Source organism: Lissotriton helveticus, chromosome 1_1, assembly GCF_964261635.1.
Source record: "Lissotriton helveticus chromosome 1_1, aLisHel1.1, whole genome shotgun sequence".
In the NCBI taxonomy this organism is placed as follows: domain Eukaryota; kingdom Metazoa; phylum Chordata; class Amphibia; order Caudata; family Salamandridae; genus Lissotriton; species Lissotriton helveticus.
In genome coordinates this window covers 1,752,661,117-1,752,677,273 of record NC_136057.1, presented here as the reverse complement: position 1 = coordinate 1,752,677,273, position 16,157 = coordinate 1,752,661,117, and the positions used below count along the sequence as shown (strand labels likewise).

General features: G+C 43.3%; 1 protein-coding gene across 1 annotated transcript in view; it reads right to left on the bottom strand.

The window, feature by feature from the left end:
* Window positions 1-16,157, bottom strand: part of TYK2 (tyrosine kinase 2) — a 523,599-nt gene that overhangs the window by 318,466 nt on the left and 188,976 nt on the right. Inside the window, exons 5-6 of the mRNA XM_078640035.1 lie at window positions 15,778-15,941; window positions 7,901-8,282 (exon numbers count right to left, since the gene is read on the bottom strand). Of these exons, the coding sequence (XP_078496161.1) occupies window positions 7,901-8,282; window positions 15,778-15,941 (546 nt within the window). The remainder of the gene's footprint in view (window positions 1-7,900; window positions 8,283-15,777; window positions 15,942-16,157) is intronic.

The window sequence follows — 16,157 nt, the reverse complement described above, 5'->3', positions numbered from 1 at the left end:
TGTGTTCTCGGTCGATGTTGATGACCTCTCTTTCGGGTCTGAGCCCTCTCCTTCAGCTCCCTCCTCGCTTGACAGACTGAGGTCTCTTAGCGATGAGCTGTCCTTCAGTGCTTGCATGGCATAATGTGTCGGTTTCCGTTTCTACCAGGCTCTCAGCATCTGACCTGAACCCGGCACATGCTTTGCAGCCCTCAGTATTGTGGTCCCTCGGTAAACAGAGGTTGCACACCTGGTGCTCGTTACTCTGAGCAAACTTGTAGTGGCACTCTGGGCAGAGCCTAGAGGGTGAGTTTTCAATATCCTACAGTGCAGGGTACCACATGGCTGCACATTCTCCAACATCCTCCACATCGCCCATGCGCTCCACCTACTTTTGTTGTTGTTTCTAAATGGAAACCTCAGTGGATATCAGTTATCCTCCTCTTCTTTGTGCTACAGTGGTGAGTGTAGGCTAATGCTTCAAATGTTCTTTGACGATCCAGCGTTTTCCCCTCGTCAGCATTTAGAGTGTCTTCAGTTGTAGCTTCTTCAAGCCAACAGCGAATAAAAGAATCTGAAGATGCAGACCATTTACAGGGGCTTTCAGGGTGGGTGTCTGACATCAGGAGAAAGAGGGACAAGGTGCCAAATGATGGCAACAGACAAAGCCCAACAAATAAAGACATGAGATATCCCATAACAAATCACTACTCTACGGAATATCCGGATGATCTCAATTTTTGGTTTCATGCTATTGATCACAGCCCAGTGCCCAAAAGAGGCGGAAATAGAGAAGTCATGTTACGGCAAAAAGAGGCAAAGTGGATTTGTCGCTTGAGAGCGACGAGTTTGGGGCACAATACAGATGGTGAGATGCACCATTTTCTGTAGAAAATATGAATCTTAGTTATTCCATTGGGCTCAGTGGAATTGGTTATTTGCATATTTTGTAATTTTATTGTATACCAATGTACAGAATCATGTCAATGATTGAAAACATGAGAATATGTGAGGTATACGTGGCAATACCATTTGTTTGTAAATAGAATTGTATTAAATCATGTGAAAACATGCACAGATGAACTACACTGAGTTAAATATGATGAGATTAGGCTTTTTTCTGACTAATATCACTGACAAGGGTAACCATAATTACATCAAGGTACAAATAGGGACCGATTATGTAACCATTATTACACTAAGGAATATGTTGTGATTTATTATGTCATTATATATTTTTGTTTTTGAATTTCCTTTCCCCCTTTTCCTTCACTTCTATGGCTATGATTTAAACCATGACAACAGATATGCTTAGTTCTACTTTTGCACATTTGATGGTGGCGTCAATATAAATATCGAACTACTTGCACGACTAGTGGTATCACGATATTAGATGCTTATATGGGAGGCGGAGGAGAAATATGCTAGTTTGTCGAATCCGTTAGGCATCAACTTCAAATATATATTTCGTTTTATGTCGAAATAAGAATTTATAGGAATTTGTTGGGGATTGTTACTTTTTAAAGGGATATAACTCTTTGATAGGAGATGCCTGATTTTTATACTTATTTACGTTATTTGGCCTTAATGACAACCATATATATGAATATATTGTATCCCCTTGAACTATAATCAGACATTTAAAGATGGCGGATACATATTAGTCCTCTAACATATGATCCCTTCCACTTTGTGACGGAAAGTGGAAGAGACGGAAATGCGGGGCGGACCATGAGTGAGGGCTGTCCTACCGGGATATTTAAACTGAACGAGAATGAGGGCTCGGTTTACGATTACCCTATCGACTTGTTGCTTTATAAACACGGTGAGTTGCCGGGGACATGAGAAAGGGGGGCGCTAATTTGTCAACTCTGTTGTCTGCATACTTTCGCTGAATGCGTTACACTTTTTTCAAAAGCATGGGCGGAAACAATCATACGCCACTCGAGTTGGGGTGGCATTGTATTCCACATGTGTTCTCATTTGGAGAATATCGTTTCATCGCAATAAGCGCTTTATATCACGCATTTATAAAACTAATTATCTAAATATTGGCTGTCGTCATTAATACGAGTGGAGGTGACTCTAGGTCATCATTTGATTGGCACATATATTTCACATGGCGCATACAGACGGAAGATAAGCTATAATGTTTTTTTACCTAGAATGAGATTATATTGAGTCGTATCTTTACTCTTTTTGCCTTAGAATGATATCGTTTTGTGTGTAGCACCCCCTTAATACACAAACGAATAATGCTTTTACTTTGGGCATTCGTGTATTAGCACAGACCGAACTTGACAGTCTTGCTATTTAGATGGTATTTCAGATTGATGTTTCGTTGTTACATGTGGTCTCGAACTTTTTTATGCTGAGTACTCAAATCACAGACTTGCCCTTCTTTAAATTTGAGAACATCATTGATCAGGTGGGACTACAGATTAATAGCCGGCCGGCACATGTGGTCCCCTATCACATACCATATAATGCATAACCTGTTACAGGCAGATTTAATTGTGGTTGTAGGTGAATGGTCTGAATGTTTATTGTTGTTAGCTAGAACAATGAACGTTTTTTAGTTACATCTTGTATCTGGTTTTTTCCTAATAGATTAAATATATAAAGAACTAGGTCCGACTGCTCCAACGCTACCACACGGTGGGGACCTGTTCATCACACTATCGAGGTTGGACATGTTCTGAATATGAGTGGTTAGCCAGAGGTGAAAACCACCCAGATATCTTAACGGCAGATAATCCTATGATATACACACAGGATTTGATGATTGATCCTGTTCTTGTTTTAATTTTTTCCAGTACACAAACTTATTTTTCTTGAATGGCGGGCAACTATTATATTGACCCATTTATTTCTGGACTACGAAACTTGGACATTTGAAAGGTGAGGAGTTTTTCTGATAATGAATGTGTTACAATTTTTAAGACGTTCCTTTGAATAAGAGGTATAGATCGATTTACGGAACACAGAAAATACCCTTCGCCTCATACATCTGAGCAAATATAGTCTCAAATTTACATGTGAATCTCTCTTTGTATCTTAATTCCCAATTTTGGGGTTATACACTCAGTTGAAGGTACTATCTGTTGGTATGGATTGATAATGATGGCATATAATTAACTGACAATGGTTGATCTTAATGTCTACATCATACATAATATGTCTATTTTCTGAAGTATGATACTTTGGTGTAAAATGGTATGATGTCTTATACACATTTACTGATCGATTTGTTACCCTGTTCTAAACTAGCCCTATTCTTTCTGCCAGACTGATGCTATGTACTATTTTGTGATATATACAGGCTGGGACATTCCCTTTCAAAGCAAAGCAAAAAAACGCATGTTTACATGAATTCTTTTACCATTAGAAGATTTGTTTTTAATATGTTTGTCAATATTCATGTTATATTCTTGTGTTGTTTTTTTTTCTGTATTTGGGTGTTTTGTATATTTTATCTTTATTATTTCTTGGTACTGAGTCTTTTGTATACTTTTTAATAATTGCAGCCCTGACGAAGTTCAATGTGAACGAAACGCGTTGGCTGAAGAGGTTTTAAAAGATTACAATAAAGGAAATTTTGGAATACAAGTTGGGGCTTCCAAGAACTATTTTCTTACTGTGCACCGTCTATGTATACAGGGTACCACATGGCTGCACGTTCTCCAACATCCTCCACATCGCCCATGTGCTCCACCTACTTTTTTGTTTTTTCTAAATGGAAACCTCAGTGGATATCAGTTATTCTCCTCTTCTTTGTGCTACAGTGGTGAGTGTAGGCTAATGCTTCAAATGTTCTTTGATGATCCAGCGTTTTCCCCTCTTTCAGCGTTTAGAGTGTCTTCAGTAGTAGCTTCTTCAAGCCAACAGCGAATAAAAGAATCTGAAGATGCAGACCACACACAGGGGCTTTCAGGGTGGGTGTCTGACATCAGGAGAAAGAGGGACAATGTGCCAAATGGTGGCAACAGACAAAGCCCAACAAAATGGGAGGGAACAAAAAGAGAAAAAAAAATTTGCAAGAGGAGAGGTCCGGACCAAACCTCTGGAAAGCTGAGTAATGCACAGCATGTGAATCCCGAAAAGTTTCATGCTGCAAAAACAGGTTTTTCACATAGACGTGGCATTAGCGTGTTTTCTCCCTTCACGGATGCAGGTTGTATAGTTTGTAAACATTTGAACCTGGAGTTGGTAAACTTCTGTCTGTGACCTGTGCCAAGGAATGAAATGTATGCATTGTACAGTAGGATGATACAGCGAGGACCATTCATAACCCCACCTGCAGGGAATGGCGATCTAGAATTAACTGGGGACCAACAACGATATTTTTTCAAGTGGGAAATGATTGGTTAACCCGAGAGCAAGGTTGGGGAAGTTCCAATTAAGTATACAGGTGTCCCTCTTTACAGTGGCGTAGCAAGGTCAGGTGGTACCCGGTGCGGAACATTTCTCGACAGCCCCGGCTTGACAAAATGGCAAAACTATGTGTTTAAAACACATATTTTTGCCATTTTGTTACCCCCCTCAGTGATGACACCCCGGGGCGGCCCGCACCCACCGCACCCCCTTCCTACGCCACTGCCTCTTTATGTATTTCACAGGAATAGATGTATGAATTGAGAATGACGTATAATGACCATGTTTACTCTCCTCCTATGAAATGTTACAAAGTATACATCTACAGTCACTTGTCCACAAACTAAATCTTATAATCAAACAACTTCAGGCACAGAAGTCTCAAACCCCTTATTCTGTAGAAGGAACAGAGTAAAGGTGCTAGGCATTAAGGCATTAAACTTAAGTAACCCAAGGCAAAGTTATGCTTAAGACTAGGGTATAACAACAGTACATAGACATGTATTTCCTCACAGGAAACCGTCGACCCCCCCCCCCATTAGCAGTGCTCCTGAGAAAGGTGAAGAGCAGAAGAAGGTCCGACAAATCCTCTGATGAGACCTTGTATTCATGCATAGTCTTAATTCTCCAACCAGAGAAACGAAAAGTCACGTAATAGGAAGAAACTCAGAAGGCAATACCCTTAGAGTGAAAGAGCGAGCTTGAGGAAGTTTTACAACAAGGAAAAATAAAGAATTCTTTAAGAGAGTGAAACTTATGAAGTATGCAATCACAATCTAGGAATTATGTTGCAACAACTCAGAAAAAGTGCAAACTGCATGTACAAGGCTATACTGCAATCCATGAATAAGTAGATAAATCTACACCTTTCCGTAAGTAAGTAGATGGCGAAAACACAGATAGTGCAAGAAGATGAATGGATATAGGCATCATTCCGACTACCATCCTATCCTGTCAGTGTCGGTACAAAAGGGGGTGGTGATGGACGGAGCATCTGAACCAATCAAACACTCACACCCAGTCAAAAGATCTGGGTTTAATCCATCACCGTTCTTTAGCCCACTCTGCCACCCCAGTTCAGACATGGCTATATGCAAATCAGTCTGACCCTGTACCTCATGGGAACAGTCCAGCCCGTACTGCCAAGCCATGCCTTCCCTGGACCGGAAACAAGCTTCCGAGGACCGGTTTCTGGCAGATTGCTCTTTCAGATGCTCCGTCCATCACCACCCCCTTTTGTATCGCTTTGGCCGCCATAAGTGTGGCAAGGTATGCTCAGACGTGAGTCCCTTGCTCACTTTGCCACTGGATTCAAGCAAGCCAGGCTGAAGACGGCTGGAATGCCAGAAACCGGTCCTCGGAAGCTTGTTTCCGGTCCAGGGAAGGCATGGCTTGGCGGTTCGGGCTGGTCTATTCCCATGAGGCACATGGTCAGACTGATTTGCATATAGCCATGTCTGAACTGGGGTGGCAGAGTGGGCTAAAGAACGGTGATGGATCAAACCCAGATCTTTTGACTGGGTGTGAGTGTTTGATTGGTTCAGATGCTCCGCCCATCACCACCCCCTTTTGTATCGCTTTGGCCGCCATAAGTGTGGCAGGGTATGCTCAGACGTGAGTCCCTTGCTCACTTTGCCACTGGATTCAAGCAAGCCGGGCTGAAGACGGCTGGAATGCCAGAAACCGGTCCTCGGAAGCTTGTTTCCGGTCCAGGGAAGGCATGGCTTGGTGGTTCGGGCTCGACTGTTCCCATGAGGCACAGGGTCAGACTGATTTGCATATAGCCATGTCTGAACTGGGGTGGCAGAGTGGGCTAAAGAACGGTGATGGATCAAACCCAGATCTTTTGACTGGGTGAGAGTGTTTGATTGGTTCAGATGCTCCGTCCATCACCACCCCCTTTTGTATCATCCTGTCAGTGTCAGCAACAATCTGGTTTACAAGGTAGATGAGATCTTATCTCTGGCTGCATGGAGACCATCAAAGACACTTTTTCTTGGGGTTTTTTTTTGTTGCATATTTATATAGTGCGAACTCGACCCAAAGGTATTGGAGCGCTTTACATGAGCATGTGTATTTACATTACACATTCAGGCACGGGGAGATTAAGTGATTTGCCCAGAATCACAGGATGTGGCCGTGACCCCGAAGCTCGAACCCTGGTTTCCAGCACCAAAGTGGATACATAGTTGCACTATGAGCTACCACTAAGGGTGGAAGCTAAGGGACAGAACATTCTACATCGCCGAGATACTGCCAAGGGCTTTTAACTATGGATCTTCTCAATCTTAAGAGTCAGAATCCCTGATGAGCTTTGTACATAACTGTAGGCACCTACACTGGAGCTCTTGTCAGTGTGAACTAAAAACAGGGGCACTGAGGGGGTGTCCACTTCAATAAATTAGTCAACGTCCAGAAGTCCTCCCCAACACTGAAGCAATCCCAAACGTACGCAGCCTCAACATCGAGGCACTCCAATGTGTGTAAAGAAACCTTAAGCGTCAACTCCACAATAAGGCCAGGAAGATATTTGCATTGAAACCATGAGGGGCCATTGTGGGGTGTTAAAAGGTAGACGATAGGGAACACTGTGAAGTGGAAGGCCCTTCAGCCCCTGTGCTGTGACAGACCCCCTTCCATACAAGTAATGTCACACGGAACACAGAAGTAAAAGGGCAGTAATTGATTAGCACTGAATTCACCACACGTTGATCCACCCAAAAGAGAAGGTCTTCCTAATTAAAAAATAAAATCCCCAAAAGAAACAACCACGAGATAAACATTATCCCTACAAGGTTCTAATCCAGAGAGGAAAGTTTTAACAGAAAACTTGCCTCTGGAGACTAAGAAAAACAGTTGGAGAGAAAATTTGATGGGCAAAATATAATAAAAGAAACCCTAGCACCAGGAAAAAATTAGTTCATAAGAAAGACATTCACTGAACACTTTGAGGCAAGTTTTACATTGCTCCACAAAACCTCTTCTAATACAATACATGAGGCTGAAAGGGAGGGTTCAAGTGCTCATAGAATCATCACTCAGCAAAGTAAAGAAAGGAAAAAGCAACTATTACATATGCTGATGTTGTGGTAGCTCCAGACTTCCTTAAAGTGACAGCACACTATTTATGATGTTTTGCCTTACAGGAACGGTTTTCTTTCATGTTTTCTCTTTGAAAAAGGACAAAAGTATTAATGCTCAAGTATCATGCACCGCCATGCACTTTTTTCAGCTATTTACATTTTGATAATTTTTTGAGGGTTGCCACAATTTTCTTAAAAGATAAAAGATGAGAAAAATCCTGCCCTCAGAGGCAGAGGGCATTGTTTGTTTATTGTTTGACATGTATTTCTTTATGTTGAAAAACTGTTTTACGATTGCATACGTGTGACATTTTTGAAGGTTCGTGAATAGCACTTACATTTTTTTGACAAAGAAGCATTAAAGTTAACAACAGAGTCGTGGGCCAATAGGACCACAGACAGGGCACACACACAAAAAATACCTTTGCTCCACTAATACTTGTGCTTGTCTCAGAAGCTTTTACCTCTTGCTGCATGATTCGCCACTGGATGCCCTCTGTACCAGTAACCATGACTTCATGCATGGTCGCCTCTTCCTTCGACAATGTTAATCTCTCTTCGACCAGAGAATGCCTTCCATTCACGTACATATTTCCTTTCTCACTCTCTGCCTGGAATTCCAGGGAGCTGACCCGGAAGACCTCCCTTCCAAAGCGCGGTGCCAGGTTCTCCAAGGTGGACAGATATTTGTACATGACGTTCTGCTCGCTCAGCTTCCCAGGGCTGACCGTGTGCAAATGAAACCGTCGAACAAACTTCTTGAAGACACTCTTCATGCGGTACTTGGTCAGGTAGTTGTTCTGTTGGATTTGCTTGCAGAATGATCTTGGGATGCAGTCCTTGAAGCTGTGAAAAAAAGGAAAATAAAAACAAATGAAGGTTGGTCTAGAGAATCATCACCAGTGAAGTTAGTATCATTAGGTGATACAAACACAGCAGAAGAACACAATCTCTATAGAGAGTCAAAAAAAAGATAAAATGATACGCAGTAGCAATATAGACAAATTAGGGATCCTAAGAAAGGAAATATCTCTCAATACTAATGGGTTCCGGCATTGTGTAAGCACCAATAAGAGGTCTTAACAATAACAGAAAAGAAAGAAAAGTTTCTCTTTTTTCTCTCAAAAGGTTATTTTTTTATTGATAAGGAGTGAACCCGCCAAATATGGAACGCAATTAAATGCTATGTCAAAGGCATCTGAAATTCTTCAAATGGGGGTAAAAAGCCAGCAGAAGACTAGGTGCCCCACATTGGTATTCCTATTCAAAATAAAAACATTCCTGCAACTTTGGATTCTCCTCAATTGTGGATATTTATAAATGTACTCTTTATTTAAAGGGCACAGTGATGGATGGTTTCATCCCAGTACTGTCCAACTTATTTGAACTCTAGAAAAGCCTATAATACTTACCTCTGCAAGTGTTCTATGAATCTAGGTCATCTCTTCTCTCTCTGATCAAGGTCTGCTTACATTTAAAGATGCTGGAATTTATACAATATGGGTGTAGGAAGATGGATATCTGACTATATGGTTACCCCAACTTTTTGCCTAGTGTTTAGCTGGTTTTCGACTTAGTTGGCCTGGGATCCTGCTATTCAGGGCCCCAGGCTATCTGCCCTCTCTGTAAAATGGACTCCATGTACTTTAGGTACATACCTAATTGGGACTGGGTCACCTTTGTGAGCCCCTGTATAGTGTACCATAGGTACCCAGGGCATAGGTGCATCCAAGGCCTACCAGGGGCAGCAGCATGAATTATGCCACCCCTTGCTGGCCATCCAAACTGACACCACAGGCTGATCACTCAGCTTGGGCAAGGTCGTGTAATCACCCCTTGCTTAGATAAAGTATTCCTATATCTACCCTTATATATAGACACATATATACCTACAAGTCACTCCTATGGCAGGCCTTGACAATCCTGAAGGCAGAGTGCTTGGTTTTATGTGAGATGGTGCTCTAGCATGAGCTGAGCCTGTCTGCAGCTTTCGGAACCATGTCCTTATAGCTGCTCTATGATATAGCCATACCATATACTCTTAAGTGCATTATAATCCTCGCGGTTATTGCTAACTTTGGTTTGGCTTTATCAAAACATGTTGTGTAAGGTGTCAAACACTTTGGAATACTACCCCTCCCCCCCGCCAGTTCTGGCGGCGGGGGTAGCATTCCACCCTTCTAGAGGGAGAAGACATGAAGTTACTGCTTTACCCGGTTAAAGTTAAACAGAGCCTCAGCATCACAAAATGGATGTTGCTGCCACAGACACAAGTCTGACCTCCTGCTGCTGGACGAAACTCCTGCAGTGGAGGCCTGGACAATAGGTTTCCTGTCCCTAGACAGCCTGCAGTGGATTGGGGCAGGGTGGGTTCAATGGAAAGATGCTTTTCCAGACACTGCCTGGGGCACACAAGGTGCTCCATGCATAGCCCGGTTCAAACCAGTTGCTGGGGCACTCCAGCCCCAGCTCTGGCGCGAAACTGGACAAAGAGATAGGGTTGTAACCACCCCCTTCTCAGGTTCCACCCATAGGAGGGACCTAGCAGGTAATCAAGCCCCTTAGTTTAGTATAAAGATAGGAGCTGTGTCTAGAGACATTAGATTATCCTGGAAAGAAACTCTGAAACGAACTCTTGGACCTTCGACGTTTCATTTTGACTGGAAGACTGAAGACATCTCCCTTGTGGTCAAGGAGTGACCACCCTGTGCAAACAGGCTCCAACAGTACCTTGCCGGTTTGCTTTGTCGATGCTCCAGCCGGAACCGGACTTCCAGACTTCTCTGACTCTGACCCACATCAAAGCTGAGACCCGTGGTGGACACGAGCGACGGGAGACCGGACAGCCAGGACTACCGGCTTTTTGTTACCTGTGCAGTTTCTGAGATACCATCGAAGTTGTGCATAGGGGTTTGAGAAGCCCCAGACCCGAACAACATTTGCACCGAAGCTCATCCCTCCACACTCCACGAGTGCCAGGTGGGGCCTGCGCCTGCATATCAGCTCGATGCGTCTTTGCGGTTGCTAGCCTGTTGGCTAGTGGCCCCTCTGAAGACATCTTTGCAAAACTACACTGCTTGCCTGGTTGATCCGGGCTTGCTCCAGCTATCCTGCGAAGGAGAAGTTCCCCAGACCTTGCTGGTCTAAACTGAAGCCAATCTTCTCATCCTGCGTGGATTGCATTTGCCAAGGTTTGTTGGGTCCAATCCGGATACCGACACCGCCAACAGCTAGATTCATCGTGGGATAGCTCGACTCCAGCTCCTGGCCGTCGTCGACGCCTCCTGGACCTCGTGGCTGCAGAGACAAGCTTCACCTCTTCACCTGATTGCATCTCGACATCACCTGGTTCCTTCCTGGTCACTGGCTAGTGACCCAGACTCTGCCCCTCTGCTTTCACGTTGTTCTCGACTCCGATCCACCCTTGGATCCACCCGGACACTTTTCTCCTGGTTGCCTGCAGCACTTTCTTGCAACTCTCCATAGGAAACAGCGACGAAACCCGACACGAAAGAACACCTATGCACCCAGCTTCCCTGGGTGAGGTAACTTGAGTACTCCAGTGCTCCCGTGGGTATTAACTATCCAAGTGTCCTAGTTTAACAGGGTTTTCCCGTAGTCCATCCGGAAGTGTCCGAAATCTACTACTTTGTAACTTTTACGTTCCCATTGAAACTCTATGGTAACTCGGATGTGTGTTTAGACACTGCACACGCTTCCCGTGGGCCTCCTACTTCCAAAACCTTGGTTGTTCAGTGTAGCCCCAGCGATTTCCTAGGCCCTAGGCCTACTCACCTTTCCTGAAGTGGTCCTTATACCACTTACTTAGTATATGGTTCGTGAGGCCCCTAGGGCAGAATTGTATTTGTGCAACTTATAGTATGCTTATTGAGTAACTTGTGCTGTATCTCGAACTCTGACCTCATAAAGAGTCCATAGGGGTTGTGTTAGTAATAAATACATATATATTTTATATATTCCTTGCGTGGTGTCCTTTCATATGATATTCAAGGGATTATTATTGGTCAAACAGCTGGCTTCACATGCTCTCTGAAGTTTTAGCCTAAGACTGCTTTGTCCATGCTACCTCTAGGATAGCTGGTCTATAATGTTGACTTTACAATCATCACCAAAAGGGCTGTTTGGACTGGTGCAAGGTGCCCACCAGAATAGTGGACATCATATACCAGGCCAACTTCTCACAATGGGCCCCGTTCACAAACAGACTTACGATTCGTAAAGTTTTAAGTGCGGAGTCTTCACACTAAGGGTAGAATCCTCACACTGAGAACTAGAGTGTAGAGATTCTGCCCCGAGTGTGGAGATTCCACCACGAATGCGGAGACTCCACATTCGTAACCTTATCAGTCGTAAGTTCCGTGTGAATCAGACCCTGGGTGTTTTATTGTGCATGAATAAATAATACACTCCTCATCAGTGGTGACTTTTGCAAAGTGTCATTCTTCTTCCTTGCTTCTAGAATTGAAAGACCTGTGATGGAATTTGTGAACATTTGCAAAGCTTATTCCGACCCAATGAGACCACGGTTGTGCTCAGATCGCCTCTGTGAATATGCAGTCTTTGTCCTTCAGGGTGATTGAGTGGCACTGTTAGAGGATTTGTTGTTCACAAAGTGCTTCCAAGGATTAATGAGGACTCAAGGTAATTGCCTTCTAGTACAGCTTTACTATCCTTCTTAGAATACCAGTTTGTAAAATTACGTACATTTATTCATGTGCTTAAGATTTTTGCACTACACATTGCCTTTGCTACTTCAGGCCTTTATTTCAGTGTTCCTTGTCTAAAGTGCTCCCACGTGGATGCCTTTGGATCTTAAGCATAGGCACTTCATTTCAAATTCTGAAGGGATGTGGCGCACAAGTCATGGAATTGGTGCTCAGAGGAGGAAGCTGTCACTCAATGAGTCATTTTGGATTCCACAGTGGTTGTGATCGGCCTGTTTATGTTTAGTGTGAAAGTTTAGAGCAGTTATCGGCGATCACGTTTTCTAATTGACTGTGTTCCTGAAGAGCAACAGTGTTCTATTCTATTAGTCATGTTTTTGCATATCGAGGGAGTGCTCTATATTAATCCCTATTTACACTCTGTAGGCTTTCATTCTTTTTCCACCGAGTTCCTTCAGTCTTACTGCGTGGTGGTGGATCAAGGCTGAACAACGGGATGAGACAAAGTATTGCATAGGCAGTTTCTCAGGATATAAACATTTTATGCAGTGTGCACTGGACTTTAAAATCAATTCTCTGTTCCAGCGGAAGCCAATGGAGGGCATTCGGAGGTACGGAAGCATCGTCCCATTTCCTGTGCTGTAGATGCTGCTTTGTTTTTTGCCCTTTAGAGTTTCCAAATTTGCTCTTGGTGGGGGCCCTGCTGAGACACGTTTGCAGTAGTTTAATCACATGAGCATCATGGCCATAAATAGTTTGATGTGGTAAATTGAATGGAGAAGTGGAGGATCCTCCTAAGCTGCTTTATTTAATAGTGCATGCCCTTCATCAACACATTATGTTGTATGACGAGGGAAAGTTTGACATTAAAAAGGATGCCGCATTTTTTCACTCTACACATTTGAGGCTAGATGAATGAGAAGCTCTTAAAACCACATGGCCATGAGACTGGAGAAGGAAGTGCCCAACTGATTCCAATCAGGAGGACATCAGTTTTGGAACGATTTAATGACTGAAAGCGCCGGCTCGTCCAAAAAGAAACCCGTTTCAGTCAGGATGTTATGTTAGCATGATTTGTTGCAAATATAGCTGAGTAAATGTGGAAATAGAGTTGGCGAAGATCTGTGTACTGTGGCAAGGAATGCATTGCACAGTAGGATGGGAGAACAAGGTTGATTCGCGATGGTGATCAAGGATTAATTAGCTGACTAGAGTGATTTTTTGAGGGGTTTTGTAAGGCGTTATAAACCCTTAGAGTTAAGTGAGGGCAGTTACAAAGAAGTATCCCAATTGAATTCAAATACTAGGTCTCCTTGGGAAGATTGTGGAAGAGGTACATGAGTGATGAAATAAAATTAAATGAAATGAATTTGTACTTGTAAAGCGCACTTATACCCCAACTGGGGTTTCCTGCGCTGTACGCATACCGCTGTGGAACCCTTCCTGGCTTTTCCCTGCGAAATGTCCACTCCTGGGCACCCCCAAGGTGAAGCCAGGCATCCCAGCGCTGTTGGGGCCGTTGTGGAGATACATAGATACATAGATAGATAGATAGAGTGAGGGTGATAGATAGATAGGGTGATAGATAGATAGATAGATAGTGAGGCCGATAGATTGATAGATAGAGAGCGAGAGTGTAGTTGTGTGTGTGGTTGGGTGTGTGGTTGGGTGTGGTTGTGTGTGTGTGATCAGCACAGGAGAAGAGAACAGGGAGTTAAAGAAGGAGGTCGGTGGAAGAGAGCAGCAGATCAGCACAGGAGAAGAGATCAGGGAGTTAAAAAGGAGGCGGGTGGAAGAGAACAGCTGTACATTATTAGGCAAAACTGATGTAGTAATATCTTAGAACGTGGCTGCCGGGTGTTATAATGTGTGCATTTTACTCTTCTGTCTTTTTTCGCGCTCATATTTGAAATACATGTGAAATGCATCTGCAGCATCATCTTGAAAAGTGTCTTTTTGTGCACATAAAAAATAGCTTTTAAAGCGGAAATAAAGCATGCAGCTGCAGTATTAAAAATGCCTTTTAAATGTCTGCGCATTTCCGTTATTTACTGCGTTAAATAAAGGGGCAGAGTGCATGTAATCCTCAAAATTAAATGGTTTGTAAGGAGAGGAGTGGTCGAGGTCTGTTTCTGAAGCTAGGATGGAAGGGTGCGGTGTCTGCTGCTGGCTACATGGCTGAGTGGGATGTGGGTTGGGGGGCATTTTGCAAGCATTATTATTTTGCATAGCTGAGAGGTGTCTTCAACACATGGCGCGTATATCGCGAGAGCATAAAAGGCTCGGGCAGGAAAGAATAAACTGAGCCGTGAGAGCAAACACCCTATGGTTCCTATGATGTTCTTTCTGTACCTTTGTAAAGAATACATTTGTTACCGTAAATAAAAAATATTATGTTATGAGGGTCTAGCTTTAACTCAAATGTTGGCTGGTTAAATAAGCAAAAACGCAGGGTTTTGTATAAATATGGGCTTTGTGCAAAGCAGTATAAATTCTGTGCAACCGGTATTTAAAAGCCAACTTTTGGCTTGTAAATGTTGTATATTAAACCTGACATGGTTTTGCACGGGATGCAATTTCCAGGGTAAGACGTTTGAAGACTGCTCAGTGGAAGTTTAAAAAAAAAAACACCAGTCTCATGCTGAAGTAAAAAATATGAGGAAGTTTCTAACTGAGGCATGCGTGTTAGGGTGTTTTTGACAGGGAAGTTGGGACCCGAAGATTGCATGGACGTACTTTATTCTAATCCTTGGACGGAGAACCAACGCCTGGCAATTTGAGACAATCAAGAATTGTGAGGAAAGGGACCAAGATCATCTGGGAGTGTTGTATAGGGAGAAAATTATGTTACTGAAGCATGTGCTGTAAAAGGAGTATCGTAGACAGAGCCTTGTGGGAGGTAGTGAGAGAAGCAAAAGGAAGGAGGAATTTAGGAAACATGAGAATTAGGCAAGTGCAGGTACATGATGCCCAACAAGCCTAAAACACCTGCACCGCGGGGTGTCCACATTTGAAATACAGACAAGAGCCTAACCAGTTTGAGACTAGAGCAGAGATGGTTGTGGTGGGAAGAGGTATTACATTTACAGAGGGCAAGGAGGAAGGGACCGGTAAGGTAGAAAGTTCAAGGTCATGTCCCGGACTTAAAAGAAAGATACAATAGCTACTGTTGACTAAATACTAGAACATTACGTAACTTGGCAGGTGAAAGGGCTGTGATTACAATGTTCCTTAGTGAAGCAGGTGAGGTTGGAATACAGGCCAGAGCTAGATTATATGAGGAGGAGGTCAACTTCAACATTTTTGAGGAGGTCTGGCTTTTGTCTAGGCAGAGCACTCAAAAGAATAAGGTTGATTGTAATGAATGAGGTAGCATGTGGTGCTCACAGCTCAGAACTAACGTGTAATCTGCCCACCCATGTAGGATGCAGCAGTTGTCTTCCTCAAGATTGCCATGGCTACACCTACAGTTATAGCGGAAGAGAGACACTTCTAAAAAGTTCCACAGCCCAACTTGTTCCAACTTGAAGCTAGGCAGCCAACATATCACCTTAGAAAATGCCACAGGATCAGCGCGCCTAAACCAACAATAAAATTAGGAATTGAGATAACATTGAAACAAGCCATTCGCTGGTGTTTTCGCAAAGAGAAAATACCTGTTTTTTTGTGCCACTTCCTCAAGGGAGATTTGGTTTTTGATGGCAATGTGAGAGAGGTGAAGGATAGCCATACCAAGGCTTTCGTTCTTAAACCGGTGGATCTCCTGCTCAGTCTGCAGGTCTCGTAGTGAGGCAACATCATTGACAAAGTCGTGCTTTCCCTGTTAAGAAGTCAGCATATAGTTAGTCATACATTAAAACACTAGCAGCTAGCATTTACTAATGTTCCTGTTGTCTGTTGCTAATGGAGTGGCCTGATCCTTTTTCCTAAAACATCACTGTGAAAACTTCGCTGGGAATGACTCTGACAGTGCACATTCAAGCTGAGATTAGGCTTGCCCACAAGGCAAACAATCCACTGTGGTCAAGGCAAGGTT